This window comes from Pipistrellus hanaki, assembly GCF_964339955.1.
Source record: "Pipistrellus hanaki genome assembly, chromosome: 8".
In the NCBI taxonomy this organism is placed as follows: Eukaryota; Metazoa; Chordata; class Mammalia; order Chiroptera; family Vespertilionidae; genus Pipistrellus; species Pipistrellus hanaki.
The window spans coordinates 54460560-54477910 of record NC_140510.1 but is presented as its reverse complement, the minus strand read 5'-3'; the positions used below and the strand labels follow the sequence as shown (position 1 = coordinate 54477910).

At 56.1% G+C, this 17351-nt stretch overlaps 1 protein-coding gene across 6 annotated transcripts; it reads left to right on the top strand.

Annotated features, from left to right (window-relative positions):
• Positions 1-744: 744 nt before the first annotated feature.
• LOC311626504 (G-protein coupled receptor 35-like) lies at positions 745-12355 on the top strand. 6 transcript variants are annotated; one of them, XM_084891945.1, is made up of 2 exons: positions 745-826; positions 11034-12349. In XM_084891945.1, exon 2 carries the CDS (start codon positions 11044-11046, stop codon positions 12058-12060), a length of 1017 nt encoding a protein of 338 aa, XP_084748071.1. In that variant the 5' UTR covers positions 745-826; positions 11034-11043; the 3' UTR covers positions 12061-12349. The 6 variants fall into 6 exon arrangements, with proteins under 6 accessions (XP_084748071.1, XP_084748067.1, XP_084748069.1 ...); XM_084891941.1 differs by lacking the exon at positions 745-826 and adding an exon at positions 4794-4923; XM_084891943.1 differs by lacking the exon at positions 745-826 and adding an exon at positions 7414-7580.
• The last annotated feature ends 4996 nt before the right edge of the window (positions 12356-17351 follow it).

Sequence of the window (17351 nt, the reverse complement as noted above, 5' to 3'; positions counted from 1 at the left end):
TGAGCTGGCCTTACATGGACCTTACAGGCACTGGCAGAGCTGAAGGAGACCTTCCCTGGGGCAGCCTCTGCAACCACAAGGCCTGGATCCACTCAATGCAGCCAGTCTCTGGTCTTTAGTCTCTGGACTCCAATGTCCTTGTTGAAAACCTGTCTGGGCTCTGTCCCCATCCACAGTGTGCCCTCCACACCCCCATCCCGGCGCTAGCCCTCTGGTTTGTCCTAGAGTCCTTGGTAGCAGGGGTGGGCCAGCCTGTCCAGAGGAGTGGAGGAACATGGGCTGTTCCCCATTCTTCCAGGGTCTGAGCAGGCCCCCCTCCCACCCCATGGCCTATCTCCCATGCCTGAGACCCTGGGCCTCAGTCTTTGTATTCTCATGTTTGTGGCTGGTGCGGAGCCCAGGGCAGGGCAGCTCGGGCTGAGCTGGGGTTCCATGCAACCCTGAGGAGCAGCCTGCCCAGCCAAGCTGAGTGCCAGTGCTGAGCCCAGGGCTATGTCCAGCCAGAGCCAGGCCCACCTGGGGTCCGTCCCCAAATGCTCTGTGGACCTGCCAGTGGAGGGTGAAGACCGCCTCCCTCTTGTGCACAGTAGCTGGCAGTTGTAGCAGACAGGTGTGTGTGCAGGTGAAAACAGATTTCCCACCATTCTCAGCAGACTTTGCCCGCTTTGTTTGCGGTTCCTTCTCATTTTCACTTCCTGCTGCAGAGGCATGGTACCTTCTCCGGAGGAGCCTTGTACTACCCAGTCCTGGTCCTGGCTCTTCATGTCTTCGCCCACCCTCCTTCCCCCAAGCCTGGATCAGCGTGGAGGGTGGCAGAGCTTCTGCAGTGAGTACTGAGACCCCGGTTCCCTGCGAGCAGGTAGACAGGGAAAGGGCCTGGCCTGCCAGACTTCCTGGACAGGAGGCGGGATGGAAAGGGGGCAGGGACAGCCAGATTGCCGCCAAGTTCTCCCATGTTCCAGGCTCTCTTCGCTCTGTCACTTAGTTCACAATAGTTTCTTGCTCAGTGTCCCATGGATGCTTCATTTGATTTTAGTGGATTCTGCCCCCAACATTTAACAGATTTAAACTGGTTTTGCTGCATTTTGAGGTGAATAGAAGAGTCATGTTGCTCCTGGGAACTCTTTGGGGTCTTTGGACATGGCTGTGCTCTTCTCCAGTTTTGAGGGTGAGTTTGGGGACAGGATGTGCCCACCAGCTCCCTGTAGTATTCAGTTCTGCAGGTCTGGGGCCCCTAGATAGTCCTGACATGGAGGTGGCAGATGATGTGTGTGGGTGATCCTTGATTAGGGCCAGCCAGGAGCAGGGCAGAAGCTGGCAAGAGCTGGGCATCCCCAGGGAGTGAAAAGGCGCTCTCTGTGCCTGCAGTGGAGGTGGGAGAGGGGCAGGTTCAGAGAACATGGTGAGCGCTAAGGCTGGAGGGATAGGTAAAGAAAGGGCCTTGAGGCCATTTAAAGAGCTTGGGTTTTTTCTCTTGGGCAAGGGCAGCCACTGCAGTTTTAAGCAGGGCCTGATGGGAGTTTATTTGACATCTCCCTCTGGCTGAGGTCTTGGGGACTGACTGGAGGTTGGGGACTGTTGCAGACATCCAAGGAACAGATGGTTGTGTCCTAGCTAGGTGGGAGGTGATGGAGACTGAAAGAAGAGGTCAGTATCTATTAGATATGCCCAGGAAGCATAACCAGCAGACACGACACTTGAGGCTTTTTGAATGTATAGATCAATATTAGAATCCATGAGCATGGTATACCTCTCCATCTACCTTCATCTATGGAGACCTTCTTGAGTCTCTCTCAGCAGTATTTTGTATCTTTGAGCATACACATTTTACTTTTTTCTCAAGTACTTTTGTTTTTTTGATGCTTATAAATGCTATTGTATTTTTAGTTTCCTTTTTTCAGTTGTTTGTTGCCAGAAATACATTTTTTGTCTATTAACCTCATAGCCTATAAGATTGCTAATTTATTTACTGGTTCATAGTTATGGGATAAGTTCCTTCGGATTTTTCTGTATACACAATGCAGTCATAATGTAGAAATAGAAAGGTTTACTTCTCCCTTGCCTGCCTGGAAGCATTTTTTTTTTTTTTGCCTTATTTTCCCTAATCAGAGTCCAGAACCATCGGAATGGAAGTGGTAGGCACCGTCCATGCTACTAAGCATAGTGGGAGCTTCCAGTCCCCCCACAGTGAGTACGGTGTTTCCTGTAGGTTATCTGTGATGCCCTTTGTCAGATCGAGGGAGTTTCCTTTCATTCCTAGCTGAGTTTCTATCATAAATAAGTTGGATTTTGTCAAATGATTTTTTTTGGGTATTGACTGAAAGGATTATATAAATGTTCTTCTTTATTGATGTAATGAATTCTATTGATTAGCATTCTAATGCGAAAATAACCCTTACATTCTTGGGGAGCTGTGCAGGTGTCACTGACCTCAGGAGAGACTGGCGCTCGGCTCAGGGTCTGGCTGAGGCAGTGCTGGCAGATCTATGCTGGAGATGAGCACGTGGATGGCTGGGGACAGATGCAGCTGCTAGAGGGTGGGTGTGCCCTGAGGAGGTGCAAGCAGGGGTGTGTGTCCTGGGTGAGGATGAGCAGATGTGAAAGGGGGGCCCTGGATGGTGTGTTTGTATGAGTGTGTGTGTGTGTGTGTGTGTGTTTGCATGCACATGCCCACACAGGACTCTGGATAAATAATCTTGGACTCTTCAGATTTTCAAAGTGAACAAACATTAAGTAAAACATCAAGACTTGCTCATGACTTTTCAGTGGACCCTGGCCTGACTCTAATCCGACCCCTAACACAGTCCAGCCTCCCTCCCTTCTCCCCACCCGTCTCCCCCCGGCCCAGCCTCGTAGGTGGACAGAAGCAGGAAGCTTCTTTGTAGATGAGACAGTGCGAGTAGGTGCTGCCTTTTCGTCAGCTCTGACCTATGTGGCTTTCTTAACCTTACTGATGACTTATCTGCATCTTCTAGATCCCACACCCAACGTAATTATTCATTTGCTTTATCCCCTAAGACATACAATAATCCCCAAACAACATGACCAACAGCATGATTGCCGAGAAGGTGAAAACGTTTTATCCTTGGGTTATGTAGGCAAACGTGTGTTTTAAAATGATTTGGAAGATGAAACACTTCGTCATTCTTTTTGTCCTCAGGCTGCAGAGACATAGTCAGAATACTGGAGTTTTTTGTTTTTTTTTAATTTTTTTACTGATCAAGGCATCACATATTTGTCCTCATCCCCCCATTCCCATCCCACAGAATACTGGGCTTTAAAGTCATGTGGGCGAGCTCAGTGGGCTATGCCACCAGCTGCTAATCCAAGTTCATGGTTTCATCTTGTTTTCAAATTTAAGAATTGCTTTTTAAAAATGTACTTTAATTGACTTTAGTTTTTACATGACTATTTACATGGTTCTAAAGTCAAATCCATACCCAGGTGTATTCACAGAAGTCTAGTCTCTACCCCTCTCTCCCTCACCCCATATCCACCTGTTCCCCACAGGTCACAATTTAATTGAAAACAAACTTGGTGGCTTATCCTCCCGCTTGTAAAAATGTAACCAGCTGGCCCCAAATAAGTGAATGAGCATTCACACCCTTGTTTATTATACTTCGCGGCACCTCTTGGAGATAACTTCGTGGTGGTGGCACAGAGATGGCTCCTCCTTCCTCCAGCTGCCGGCTGCTCGGTGGCCTGGACGGAACAGATGCCAGCACGGCCCCTGGGCTGCTGCGACCCTGCATGCCCCGGGGGGAGGGAGGAGATAGCATGGGAAGCAGCTTTTCTCTCTGCCTGCCTGTAGAATGGGTTCCTAGGAGCAGCTTTACAGGGTCAAAGGCCACGCATCTTTAATTTTGGTAGATATGACGAACCCCCTTCCATGGGGTGTGTGCCATGCTCGGTATCAGCGGGAGAGGTCTGAGGCTATAACTCCCGTCCCTCCCAAATGTTGTGGACTCTGGCATTTGCCCATGAGAGACGGAAATGCCACTGTAGGCACTTCTACTCTCTGTTTCTCTTTTTGTGAGTCTGTTGGGGTCTTTTCATATCTTTAATGTACCCTTTACATAGCCTTTCCTGTGAAGTGCGTTCACATTTCTATTGTCTGGCATCTTGCCCAAAGTCCAGGGCAAGTGAGTTCAGAGGCCAGCGGTCTTGGGGAAAGAGGAGGACATGAGAACGCAGCAAGTGTTTCTCGAGAGGCTGCTGAGTAAGATAACTTTTTTGGGTCTACCCCACACTAGCTCAAACCAGCCAAAGCTGGAGGTTGCTGCCCTTGGGGCGGAAGTTGGGGGGGCTGGGAACCCCTCACAGAGAGACATGTCCTAGAAAAGGGAGACACGCCCTTCAGCTCTGGGTCCAGCTGCTGGAGATCCACAGCTGACTTGCAAGCAGAGGTGAGATGCAATCACACCCCAGGCTCTCCACCATCACCCCTGCAGCCTGAGGGCCTCGCCAGGAGCAGGCCTGGCAACTCTTGTCCCGCCAGTGGGCAGCCCAGCTGGTTCTTGAGCAGGGGCATGACCTCCTGGAAGTGGGGGGTGCCTCGCAGACAGAGGCCAGGATCCAGACCAGACAGCTTGATGTCTGAGGCCCTGCGGGAAGGCAGCCTGTCCCGGAGCGGGACCTGGTGTGGGGCCAGTGGCCAGCCTCCCAGTCAGAGAAGCCTCAGGTAGAGACCGGGGAAGGAGGCCTGGGTGGGTAGAGGAGCACCGCAGGGGCAGGGAGAGGGCAAGAGGCTGGGAGGAGTCAGGACTCTGGCATTTGCCCATGTGACAGGGAAACGGAGCAGCCTCCCAGGCCCCCCTCGGCCGCTGCTGGGCGGGGTCCCAGGGGGCTCATGCAGGCGGAGAGCAGAGCCGGAGCCAGCAGTCCTGGGGAGCCAGCCGGGAGGAGGGGAACAGCCGCTGTCAGGTGAGTCTGTCAGGGTAGCCAGGGCTCGTGGTCAGCGCCCAGCAGAGCCTCCTCTGCCTTCTGCCAGCTCCAGCTGTGGTCTCGCTGCACAGCGGCCCGCCCAGCTGTGCCCGGGAAGGTGGGGTGCTGCAGCCGGCTGATGGGGCACTCTGTCATCTGCAGGTGTCCGGATGCCTTGAGGCATGCAGTCTGGGGTGACAGGTGCTTCGGGCAGCTGTTGAGGGAGGGGCCTGAGAAAGAGCAGGGAAGGGCGGTGCCGTGGGAGCTCCCCTCACTGGGCCTGTGTGTGTCTGTGACTCTGTGGGGTGAGGATGGGGGTCTGGACCAGGATAGGGAGCCCCAAAGGCACCTCTCAGGCCCATCTGCTCTCCCACTCCCCACAGGACCTTTTCATGACCCTTCATGACCAGGGGCACCTCAGGCACAGCCAGGCCCTGAGGGTGTGCCACTGGGGGCCTCCCTCAAACCCTGACCCTCCTGTGCCCACCTTTAGCCTCAGTGATACCTTCCCTGCTCAGACACGTTTGCTGAGTGTATGAATGAATGAGCCGAATGTGGGTCTCAGAGGCCAAAGATGGCTTCTATGTAGGGAGACAGGCAGGAGGGAGCCCCGTGGCAGGGTGGCAGGTTTTCAAGGGAGGGAGTTGGCTGCTGTAGAGCGGGGCTGGCGCAGGGTGTGCTGGGCTGGCCCAAGAACACGTCCAGCAGGCTCCTCCCGAGAAGCCCAGCCTCCCAGGGGCCCTTCCCTCTAGGGTTCACGTGGACCTAGGGCAGTGATGCATACGTAGCTCATGGCTGTCTCTCACAGCCCAATCGCCCTTTCCTCTCTGACCCCAAGGATTCAGAGAATGGGGCTGGAGGAGCCTCCCTGAGATCTGTGCCAACTCCCCCCACAAGCCTGTCACATGGACTCTCCCAGGCCAGTCAGAATGGACACAGGACAGGGCTCTGGGACTGCAGCAGGGGTGGCAGGCACGGAGGAGGCCTCCATCCCCTGGCGGATGTTGGCAGCAGCATCGAGGCTGCCCTCGCCCGTCCTCCCTGGCAGAGGACCATTGCTGTGGCTGTGAGATGCCCAGGAGTGAGGGGACGGGCCTGGTCTAGCACCTGCCCAGCATGGCCAGGCCTCTCAGACTCGGGGAAGCTGGCCTGCCACGGGGAGGGAGCTGGCTCCTGGGGAAGGGCTCAGGGGGCAGGTCCTCCCTCCCACTAGGCAGGTGTTTCTTTCTTCTTCTTCTTCTTCTTCTTCTTCTTCTTCTTCTTCTTCTTCTTCTTCTTCTTCTTCTTCTTCTTCTTCTCCTCCTCCTCCTCCTCCTCCTCCTCCTCCTCCTCCTCCTCCTCCTCTTCCTCCTCCTTCTTCTAAATGTATTTTACTGATTTTTTACAGAGAGGAAGGGAGAGGGAGAGAGAATTAGAAACATTGAAGAGAGAGACACATCAATCATCAATCAGCTGCCTCCTGCACCCCCCTCCCCAGGGATGTGCCCACAACCAAGGTACATGCCCTTGATCGGAATCGAACCTGGGACCCTTGAGTCCACAAGCCGACACTCTATCCACTAAGCCAAACCAGTGAGGGCCAGGCAGATGTTTCTGAGCTTGCAGCTATCTAATGTTTATGGGGCACCTGTTGGGAGCCAGGAACCCTGCTCGGTCCTTGGCATGGTCACTGGACAGATTCTTCCCGTTGTCAGGGCCACCAACTGGTTAATACTCTTTATTGGGGTGCTGTTTGTTCTGTGCCCGGTGGTGATCTGTCCGAGGGCAGGCGGCATCCCAGTCACAAGCAAAGACTAAGGACTAGTACAGCTGACTCTTGAACTGTGTGGCCCCACTTAGGCGCAGATTTTTTCTAATAAATATTGTATTTTCTCTTCTTTATGATTTTTCTTCACTCTAGCTTACTTTATTGTAAGAATACAGTATATAATGCATACAACATACAGTTAACATAATGCAGTTAACATCTTAACTGACTTCATGTTATCAGTAGGGCTTTTGGTCCGCAGGAAACTACTAGTAGTTAAGTTTTTGGGGAAGTCACCGTTGTATGTGGATCTTCAACTGTGTGGGAGTTGTTGCCTCTAACACACAAGTTGTTCAAGAGTCAACTGTACAAAAGACAAGTTGTATGAAAGAAAAAACAAAAACAAACACACACAAGAAAAACAAAAAAATGATGGAGAGGGTGTCAGAACTGGGCTGGGAGGGGGCCAGACTGGGGGAAAGGGGAGGCAGGAGGAGTCCATGGAGGGACACCCCCCACCCCCATCCGTCAGACCTGGGTCTGGAGACTGTGGAGAAGAGGCGTGAAACGGGGCCCTCCTCAGGGGCCTCTGGGCAGGAGCACTGGTCCCAGGGTCAGCAGGCCGGGCCACTCCCTACTCAGGCCTCAGCTCCACCTCTGTGAATGGACAGGGGTGGGGCCACAAGGCTCCCAGCAGTCTGTAGAGAGAGAGAGAAATGCTGCAGGTGGCAATTGGTGGGGGAACTGAGGAGACAACGTCCCTGCCCTCAGGGTGCAGAGGGTCCAAAGGAGGGCCCGCTCCCCGCTCCCTACGCTGGGCTCAGAGTGCAGAGACCAGAGCAGGGGCGGCCTGGGAAGGGGCTTCTGAGGAGGAGAGGGGGAGGAGCAGGCCGGGTAAAGCAGCCGGCAGGTAGGTAGTCGGTCTGAGCAGCTGTGTGTCCGTGCCTTTTGGTGGTCACCCGTCAGCGTGCCTGTGCATGTGAGCGGGAGGCCCCTCCTGCCAGGATGAGGGTGGGGGCAGAGATGCTGGGACAGATGCCTCTGCTGGGGGAACCCTTCCGTGCTGCAAGTGCGTGTGCTGTCTGGAGGTGTCGACATAGTGCCCACTCCCACTTCCCTTCCTGGAAATTCCCCAGGCAGCTCTGGGCTGGGGCAGAGGCGGGGAGCCTGTCACCCCCACTCTGCTGTCCTCAGCACAACAGCTGCCTGTCTGTCTTAAGGAGGGCTATAGTCAGGCAGCCTGAGGGGTGGGGGAGACGGCTCAGCCCGGGAAACTGAGGTTGACTCAGTGCCAACCTCCGGGCCAGGGGTCTCAGAGCCAGGCCAAGGCTGTGATGGGGAGCCTCAGAGAGGGGTCAGGGCTGTGATGAGGCTTGGAGAGTGTCCTAATGTAGGAGCTCTGAGGGATAGGTCTGGAATGGGGACCCCCCTCCATGAGGGTGGGCTGCAGTTCAGAGGAGCTTGAGGTATCTCCAGGGCCTAGACTCCCACCTAATTCAAGACTGAAAGCTACCTTGTGGGTGTGACCAGCATTAAAAAACTAGATAGAAAATATTTCAGTTCTGTGTTGCCAGTTTGGTGAGCTCTTTTTTGGGAAACCTTTAAAAACTTTTTTAATTGGCCTACCGTTGTTTAACAACATTATGTAAATTTCAGGGGCACAAGGTTATAATCTGACTTTTGTATACTCTAGTGCAGGGGTCGGCAAACTCATTAGTGAACAGGACAAATAGTAACAGGACAACGATTGAAATTTCTTTTGAGAGCCAAATTTTTTAAACTTAAACTTCTTCTAATGCCACTTCTTCAAAACAGACTCACCCAGGCCGTGGTATTTTGTGGAAGAACCACACCCAAGGGGCTAAAGAGCCGCAGGCGGCTCGGAGCCTCGGTTTGGCGGCCACTGCTCTATCTGTGTGCTCCCCACCGGACCTAATCTCTTTCCATCACCATGCATCTAACGCTTTTCCTCTCCTCCCCCTCCCACCCTGTCTGGTGACTGCCATTCTGGTGTCTGTATCTATGAGTTTGTTTTTGTTTGTTTTGTTCGTTTGTTGCTTTTTGTTTTATGTCCCACAGATGAAGGGAATCGTGGTCTTTGTCCGTTTCTGTCTGGCTTATTTCCCTTAGCATGATATGCTCAAGATCCATCCATCTTGTCACAAATGGTAACATTTCATCCTTTTTATGGCTGGGTCATGTTCCGTTTGTATATTTTCACATCCTCTATCCTCGGGTTTTGTGCAACTTTTGTTTCATTCACTCTTGCCAGTCCTGGATCCTAGGTGGGGTCCCAGTTCCAGAGGCCTGTACAGTGCCCAGGCACCACTGTCTGTCCCGGATCCGACTGTGGGGTGCCTGGGGCTGGCAGACAGAGGGGCTGGGGGGTGGAGGGCAGCCCCTGTGCACACATAGGTCTCTCTGACGCTGACTGCACAGGCATCTTGGTGCAGATCACAAAGCAGCATTCTGCTTCCTGTGTGGGAAGCAGACTGAAGAGGAAGCTGAGCCTGCTCCCCTTTCCTTTGCCCACCTCCCCCGGCCAGATACACCAGGGCCCCCGGCAGCTGAGTGCTCAGAGCACGCAGTGTCTGTTAAAGGGGACGGTTCTGCATGTCTGGGCAGGAGGCCGGCGGGGGTCCCTGCCCTAGACGTACGTCCCCATGCTGGGGCTGGGTTATTTGGGTGGAACCAGGCCTTCACTTCCCAAGCTTTCCTGGGATGACTCCAGAGGACAGAGACGAGTAGACCCAGGTAGGTTCTGAGGGTTCTGGGTGGGAGCACCTCACACAGCTGGCCTGGCAGCTCACCAGGATTTCTGGGTGGGAAGTAGCTAGGAGGGCAGGGTGGGTAGGAAGGAAGGGTCCCAACGGCTGGTTCTAGTGGGTTCTGGGGTGTCTACAGAGCCTGGCCTGGCTCATGGTCTGAGGAACCTCAGGATCTGGATAAAATGAGGTGACTCAGAAAGAACCAACAGAATCCTTCCAAAAACGAGGAGTGAGATCACGGGGCGGGGCGGGATGTCACATACGGGAAAAGCATGCATGAAATTGTAATTGCTGGCAAATGTGCCATTTTAAAATGCAAAAGGGATGGGATGGCATACTTGTGGAATATTTCTGCTCCTGGCTGAAACCTGCTACAGCCTCTCTAATGGTCTGTGTCTGGAGGCTCCCAGGGGCCCAGCCGGCAGCACTAATGAACCTAATTGCCCTGCAAATACTGAGTATTTCCTGCTGGAACTAGTGGGGGATGGGGGGGGGGGGGAAGAGAAGAGAAAAGAACCCACCCAGCCTGGCCCAGCTACCCCCCCCCCACCCTCTTCGCAAACTGACCCGCTCCCATTCCCCACCTGGAGGGCCCGTGTTCCTGGGGGTGGGAGGAGGAAGCTGCCCTGGTCCTCATCACATGCTCCATGACCCCACCCCATGGACACCAGCTGCGCAGCCCCCTGGGGGCTCCAAGGGTGACCCAGCGCAGGGTGCATCCTCAGGCCCTGGTCCTGTGCCTCCTGCCCCGCGTGGTGGGGCATTTGGGGGGAGGGGCGTGAGAAGCCAGCATAGATGGGGAGGGGAGGCTGTGTGGGAGCTTCTGGTGATGACGATGACGGGGTGGAGGTAGCCCAGTGCCACCGTGAGGCCGGTCTGGGCCTGGAGGGCAGAGCTCCCTCAGGGTGCTGACCACAAAGACTCAAGAGGCTCCCAATCCCAGATGGGGCCTGGGCGGGGGGCCTCAGGGAGCAGGGCTGGGAGGGCGGACACTCGGAGGGAGGGCAGGCAGGAAGGAGGAGGAAGACCAGACTTCCGGAGTTTTCTGGGAAGCTGTCCTGAGCCACAGCCCCTGCTGTCTGGACTTCTGCTGCCAGGAGTGGCCAGGTGGGATACATGCTGACCACCCTGTTGAGGTGCAGGAGGGTCAAATGTAGGTCTGGGAAGCGGGAGGAGAGGCCACGCAGGCTGCATCCTGGGCCCTCCTCAGAGGGGCCCTTTCCAGGCGCCCTGTCCTGAGAGCTGAATCGGCTGAACTGGAGGTGGGCAGTGACTCCTCTCCTTCTCGGCCCAGCAGATGGCAGGGCCCGGAGCGGAGGGCTCTGGAGAGTGCGAGGGACTGGCTCCAGGCCTGGGCTGGCTCACGGGGCCACATTGGGCCCACCCGGCTCCAAAGGCCTTAGCTTGCCCACCTTCCAGCGGGCAGGGGTCTGGCTTGTGGGGGCCTCAGAGCTCCTATGGTTCTATGACTTCTTTGGGAAAGTGAGTTTTGGATATGGGGTGGGGCTCATCCCTGGCCAGAGATGGGCGGAGGCTTGCCATTCCTGGAGCTCCGTGTGCTGCCCGCCCTCCTCACCTCTGCTCCCTTCCTGCAGCCCCAGGACCATGAACAACAGCACCTGCCCCATCTCCAGCTCCCCGCTGGTCAAACACATCTGCCACGCCTACCTGGGCCTGCTGCTGGTGCTGGGCCTGCTGCTCAACGGCCTGGCGCTCTGGGTGTTCTGCTGCCGCCTGCGCAAGTGGACGGAGACCCACATCTACATGGTCAACCTGGCCGTGGCCGACCTCTGCCTGCTCTGCACTCTGCCCTTCATGCTCTCCTCCCTGAATCAGACCGATAACGAAGACACGGTGTTCTGCCAGCTCTCCCAGGGCATCTACCTGGCCAACAGGTACATGAGCATCAGCCTGATCATGGCCATCGCTGTGGACCGCTACGTGGCGGTGCGGCACCCACTGTATGGCCGCGGGCTCCGCTCCCCGAAGCAGGCCGGGGCCGTGTGTGCGGTGCTCTGGGTGCTGGTGGTCGGCTCCCTGCTGCTTCGCTGGGTCCTGAAGGATCAAGAGGGCGGCTTTTGCTTTGGGAACACCTCCCGGCAAAACCCCCAAACCGTGGTCTTCTCGCTGTTGGGCTTCTACCTGCCGCTGGCCGTGCTGGTCTTCTGCTCTCTGCAGGTGGTGACTGCCCTGGGCCAGAGGCCAGCTGCCGACGTGGGCCAGGCGGAGGCCACCCGGAAGGCTGCCTTCATGATCTTGGGGAACCTGGTGGTGTTCGTGGTCTGCTTCCTGCCCTTGCATGTGGTGCTGACTTGGTGGTTGGCCACGGGCCTGAGAACCTGTGTCGTTCGGGACGCCCTCCACATAACTAGCAAGATCTCGGATGCCAATTGCTGCCTGGATGCCATCTGCTACTACTACATGACCAAGGAGTTCCAGGAGGCATCCGCAATAGCCGGGGCGCCCGCAGCCAAGGCTCACAAGAGCCAGGACTCTCTGTGTGTGACTCTGGCCCAGGAGACGACCCAGGCGTGTGGGGACCAGATCCAAGGCTCCCCAGGAGGTACTGCCTGCTGGGGTGGGGGGAGGGGGGCGGCTGTGACCAGTGGTGAAGAGCCATAGGATGGGGCCCTGAGCTCACCATGGGCGTGGACACTCTCCAAGAAGCCTGCTGGGCAGGGATGACCCAGGCATGGAGCCTGGAAGTTAACAACCCCATCCCTGAGATGGAATTCGGATGGGGCAAGGGCAAAAGGACTGAGGCCTGAGCAAGGCCACCCCGGGGACCTTGGGATGAGCCTGCCCACCTGCTGTGTCCAGAGCCTGGTGGGCATTGGGGTGGGGGGGATACCTGCTGGGTCCTGCTGCCTTTCTGAGGTCAGAATAAAGCTGTCCACCGGGGCTGATCCTGACAGGGGTTACGTGCTACCCACGTTTGCATGGTGGGAGGTGTGAGCTCTGGGGCATCTCCCTTGGTCACTCTCTAGGGCTCTCCCTCTGAAGTCTGGTACAGTGTGTGGCCTGGTGTCCTCCCGCTGGGCAGGCCAGGATCCTTGGGCCCCTCATAGGGCTGCCCAGATGTAGTAGATGGGGAGAGTGGGACCATGAGAAGATGGCCGGGGTCTGTTGAGGGGACACACTCCTGTGCTTCACTCAGGAAAGCCTGGAGCCCTCTGGCCTCCAGACTCAAGTGGGAACAACCAGCGCTTCCAGAGGCTGCTGTGGGTGCTGGTCCGGGGCGGGCCTGAGTTCCAAGGCCAACTCGCCCGTCCCACTGCATGTCCTTGGGCACCAAACGACCTCCCTGCCCTGCTCTCCAGCTCTGTCACGGGAGTGCAAACGGTGGCCTCGTCCTGGCAGGGTTGGCCTCATAGTCGTGAGGCTGCTGCAGTCCCACAGGCCCCTGGCTCAGGGATGGGGTCCACGCTCACCCCACCCAGTGCTCCCCAAACTCCCCACCCCTCCCCATCCCAGCCAGTCTCCCCATGTGTCTGCACCCCACTCTGGTTCTCCAGGTGCACCCCGCCCCCCCCAACCCTGCCTACTGTCATCACAGCCCTGATCTTCTGGGGACAGTTTCCAGTCTCTGACTTCTATCAGCCCAAACCTCGAGAGTTTTATTTTCCAAGGAATTGCCTAGAGGGCTGACAGGCTATCCGGACTTCATAGAGATGTCTAGTCCTGTCCGTGGCCAGATCTGGGGATCAGGAGAACAGGCAGAATTGGGCCTAGTACTTGGCTCCAGTGCCATCCCCCCTCCCTGCCCCAGCATTGTAAGACTAAGCAGAGGAGTGGCCAGAGGGCCAGTGTGGGCCAGAAAAGAGCACAAGATCAGAAGTTTAACTCTGCCCAGGTGGCAGTACCCTCCTGGAACCTGTGCTAAGGGTTCGGAGGCTCCTTTGTGCTCAGATACCTGCACAGGTTGGACTGGTCCTCACCGGGTGGAGGAAATTAAAGCAGCAGGAGGGGGAAAGCCGCCCTTTCTGGAGCCTCTGCAGGCTCTCCTGGCACGGAGGAAGCACTCGGCTCTCAAAGGACCTGTCCACCTCCTATGGATGCTCAGGGGCCCACCTTGCTGGCCCTCAGAGGTGCAGTTCCTTCCCAGTCTATAGCTGCATCAAACCCAGCTCTCCAATCTTCCTCCCACCTGGTGGGGCCCCAGCACAGTGCAGGCAGCTGGGCGTTCACGGGACCCCTGAAGGAATGACAAGAAAAGCAGCAGAGGCACCGATAGTGAGCATCCCAGGAACTGACAGGAGCCCTGATCATAAACCACAGACTCTGGGTGCCCTACACCAGAGTCAGGCCTCTGGGCTGGGTCAGGCCAAGTGGGGAGCCTCTCACCAGTCCCCCTCCCTTCAGAGCTTAAGGTCAGCCCAGTACATGGTCTGGACCCGCTTCGTTACTAATTAGCAAGGAATAGGCACCTGAAAGAAAAATGGATTCATTGTGAGGCTGCATCAGCAGGAGCTTAGGGCCCAGAATGTGGGAGCACATAAGCTCATGCTTCCTCTGCTAGGATTACTCCCGGGGTATTTTATCTGGCTTGGGACACTATTCAGCATGAGGCCACAGTCACTCTGGAGAGGGTCTGGAGGGAGTAGGCTGGTGAGGGCTTTGCAACCCAGACCACTTGGGAACAGGCGAAGGAAGTGTGGGTGGTCAGTTAAGAGTGAGGTGTCTACCAGGAAGAGGGGGCCATCTGAGATCCCCAAGGAGTGGGCAGGTCAAGCTGGCTGCAGAGCATAAATGCAGGCATGGGAAAGACCGGGAGAACTGTCCGGAACCAAGGTGCTTCTGATTGGAGAGCCGGGTTTGATGCGGAATCCGAGTGGTCGACAATGTTCATACAGAGACCGAGGTGCTGCTGGGCAGTCCCAATGCCACTGTTTCTAACGGTCTGTGCCTCCTGCTGCCTGGTGCCCAGGGTCTGTGAGTCTCCTCTGGGGCAGTTGGCTTCAAGCAGGCTCTTCCTGTCCCTGCTGGGGGTATAGCCTGGGCTCAGGTGGTGTGGGGAGAAGGCAGTCTTTAGAGGAGGAGCACTGCAGTCTTAATGGTGAAGTTAGACATCGGTCCTGGAGTTCAGCCAGGAAAGAATTCAGAGTCAAAAACTCTGATTATAAGGGAAGTTTATTTAGAAGTCACAGAGGTAGAGGAAGTGAGCTAGGCGGGCTGTGTGGACTCAGGAAACTGAGTCACAGAGGCAGAGGGAGGGCCCTTGGAACTGAGGAGAGAGAAAGGCAAAGTACGTGCCTTGAGGGAAAGAAGGTGGAGGAAAGGTGCAGAAGAGAGGAGAGAGGGAGAGAGAGAGAGAGAGAGAGAGAGAGAGAGAGAGAGAGAGAGAGAGAGAGACTGCTCTGGTGAAGAATGTCCTGGAGAGTGCTGGGCCCTTCACCTTAGGGTTTGGAGGTCTCGGGGGAGGATCTCAATAGAATATTCACCAGCTTTCCAGGTGTGTCCTTTCAAGGCCCTGGTCTCTACCGATCTTGGCTGGTGCCAGGGTCGTGGCCATTAGCCATTGCAGCCGGTCCTGAGATCAGCCAGGGTGCTTCATCTAGCTTTGCTGCTTTTCTGGGCCTGGCTGTTATCTTTAGTTTGATCAAAACGCTTGACTCTGTGGCTAACAGACCCGAGGCTTTTTTTCTAAGATTATTTGATTCGGGTCAGAACCTCAATGTCCTGGAGGGCTGAATGCTTAAGGGAGTGGCTGTTAGAGGGCTTGTATGTGAGTCATATGAGGCTATTCTCCGCCCCCCTTGTTCCTTTTCTAAGGGGGTGTAAACCACATGACTGGTGATATGAAAGGGGAGGAGAGGTACCCTGGGGATCAGGCTCTAGCCTAAAACACTTGTTTTCCCAGTTTTGACCGTTGCTAGGCACCCAGGGCTTTCGGAGTGGTGACCTGTACCTGGCCACTTGTTCCTACTCTGCTCCCATCTAATTGCCTATGTCACAGGGACCCTCCTGGGGTGGAGGCGGTGTAATGCAGAGTCCAGCTAACTTCGGGAAACTGCTGCCCACATCCCCGAAGTGACCACCTGATGATACAGAAAGTCAGACCACACTAAAACCCACACATGGAGAGAGGTGTCAGCCTCCCCGTGTCATGCGGAGTCTAGAAGGCACCCTGTCCCCTGGGAGCGTGGGTGCCCCTCAGTCCCTGCCACTGGGAAAGCATTGACCATGAAGACATGCCCTCTGGCACACACCTCTTATGGAGGGTACCACTAACCGGACACTCACGGGTCCAGGCTGCCTGTCACGACTTGAGCCAACAAAGCAGAGTCAGGATTAATTCATATGTAAATGTTGGTTCCAACATGGCCGGCAGTATGGCAGAGCGGCCTGTCAGCCATCGATATCTGCCCTCACCTCCTCCTAGCCAGATAGTCACTTAGAGATAAAGACGATAAGGACGAAAGGCTGCATGCAAGGGGAAGGGGGATGGTGGAACGACTGCAGGGTCTGTGGTCTGTGTCTCCTTCCAGGATGTTCAAGTCCGATAATAAGGTAGTTAATTGTCAATGTTAAAAACCAGCCCAGCCCATTCCTGGGACCTGGGATCCGAGGATGGTTAGCATTCCTGAGGCAAACTGACCCCCAGAGGGGGTCAGGGTCCAGTCACAGCAACCAAACCTAAGTCCACCCTGTTCTCTGTCCTCAAAATTCATTGTCTTTTCTGAGCAATGGACCCATCAGGGTCCCAAGGTGTCTCTTATATTTTACCAGGCCTGTTTTCCTTCTTACAGCACATCCTCCAAGGCCCCAGGGTTGGTAAGAAAACTGCCTACCTATGGTTACTAAGGTGACAATGATTAAACAACCGTGTTCCTCTTCTCATTGTGTGCCCTTCCCCTAACCACTGTGGGCTCTCAGAGCTCTGTCACTCACAGCGCCACCTGAAGTGCCTGACACTCCACCCAGCTCCAGGTCTGGGGAGACAGGCTGTTCCTCGGAGCATCCCCCGGGCACCTGCTGGGTACCACCAGCTGGCAGCCGTGACCTCTCACAGAAATCCATGGGGGAAGCTCCCTCTGCCCCCTGCTCTCCTGCAGGTGGTCCTCAGTGGAGGGCCCGGGAGTCATGGCCCTTTCCTCCTACAGGCGGCCTGGTCAGGTTCTCACTGTCACCTCCGCCAGCCCCTCGGCCACCAGCCCCAGGCCTACCCTCACTCAGGCCTGGGTCCCCTGAGGGCTGCAGCATGGGGTGTGGCAAGGGTGAGGCCACCCCTGCACTAGGATACACCCCTGCACTGGGGGGGCTGGAGCCCCTCTGTGATGGAGATTTGCACACAGGGGTTTCCTGAGAGTTCTTTCCCAGCCCCACCTGGAAGGGGCGAGTGAAGCAGGATGGGCAGAGGGTGTTTCTGGGCTGGGTGACCTGAGCTGACCACTCTGAGGCTGATGGATACATGACCTCTGAGAGTCACTTGCTAAAGGCAGTTCCAGTGGGGCCTTGGGCAGGCAGTGTGCACTTCTGACCTGAAGAGGGTCCCCAGGCAGCACTCCACAGCATTCACTACACCTTCCCATCGTGACAGTACAGGTGCCTGGAGCCCCATGTGCAGCTGTGGGCCTGTCCAGCTCTCCATTGGCCTCGGAAACTAGAGGCCCTGCCAATGGGGAATGCTGGCCTAGGGTCTCTGGGTTCTCCTGCACGTGGCTGGCTTGCTGCCAGCCCTAAACCACTGGGTCTTCCTGTACGGGGCTCCCCAGCCCATGTCAATCACAGGTACTGGGGGCAGGTGGGGGCGGGGGGCGGAGAAGGGGAAGCGCTACCCAGCCAAAGCGGGCCTGCTTGAGGCTGGAGGCCCTGCTGCAGCTCAGGTCACCCTGTTGCAGAGCTGCGGCCAGGAAGGAAGGGTGTGCAAGGTGTCATGCACCGCAGGCAGGGGTACTGGAGACATGAAGGCC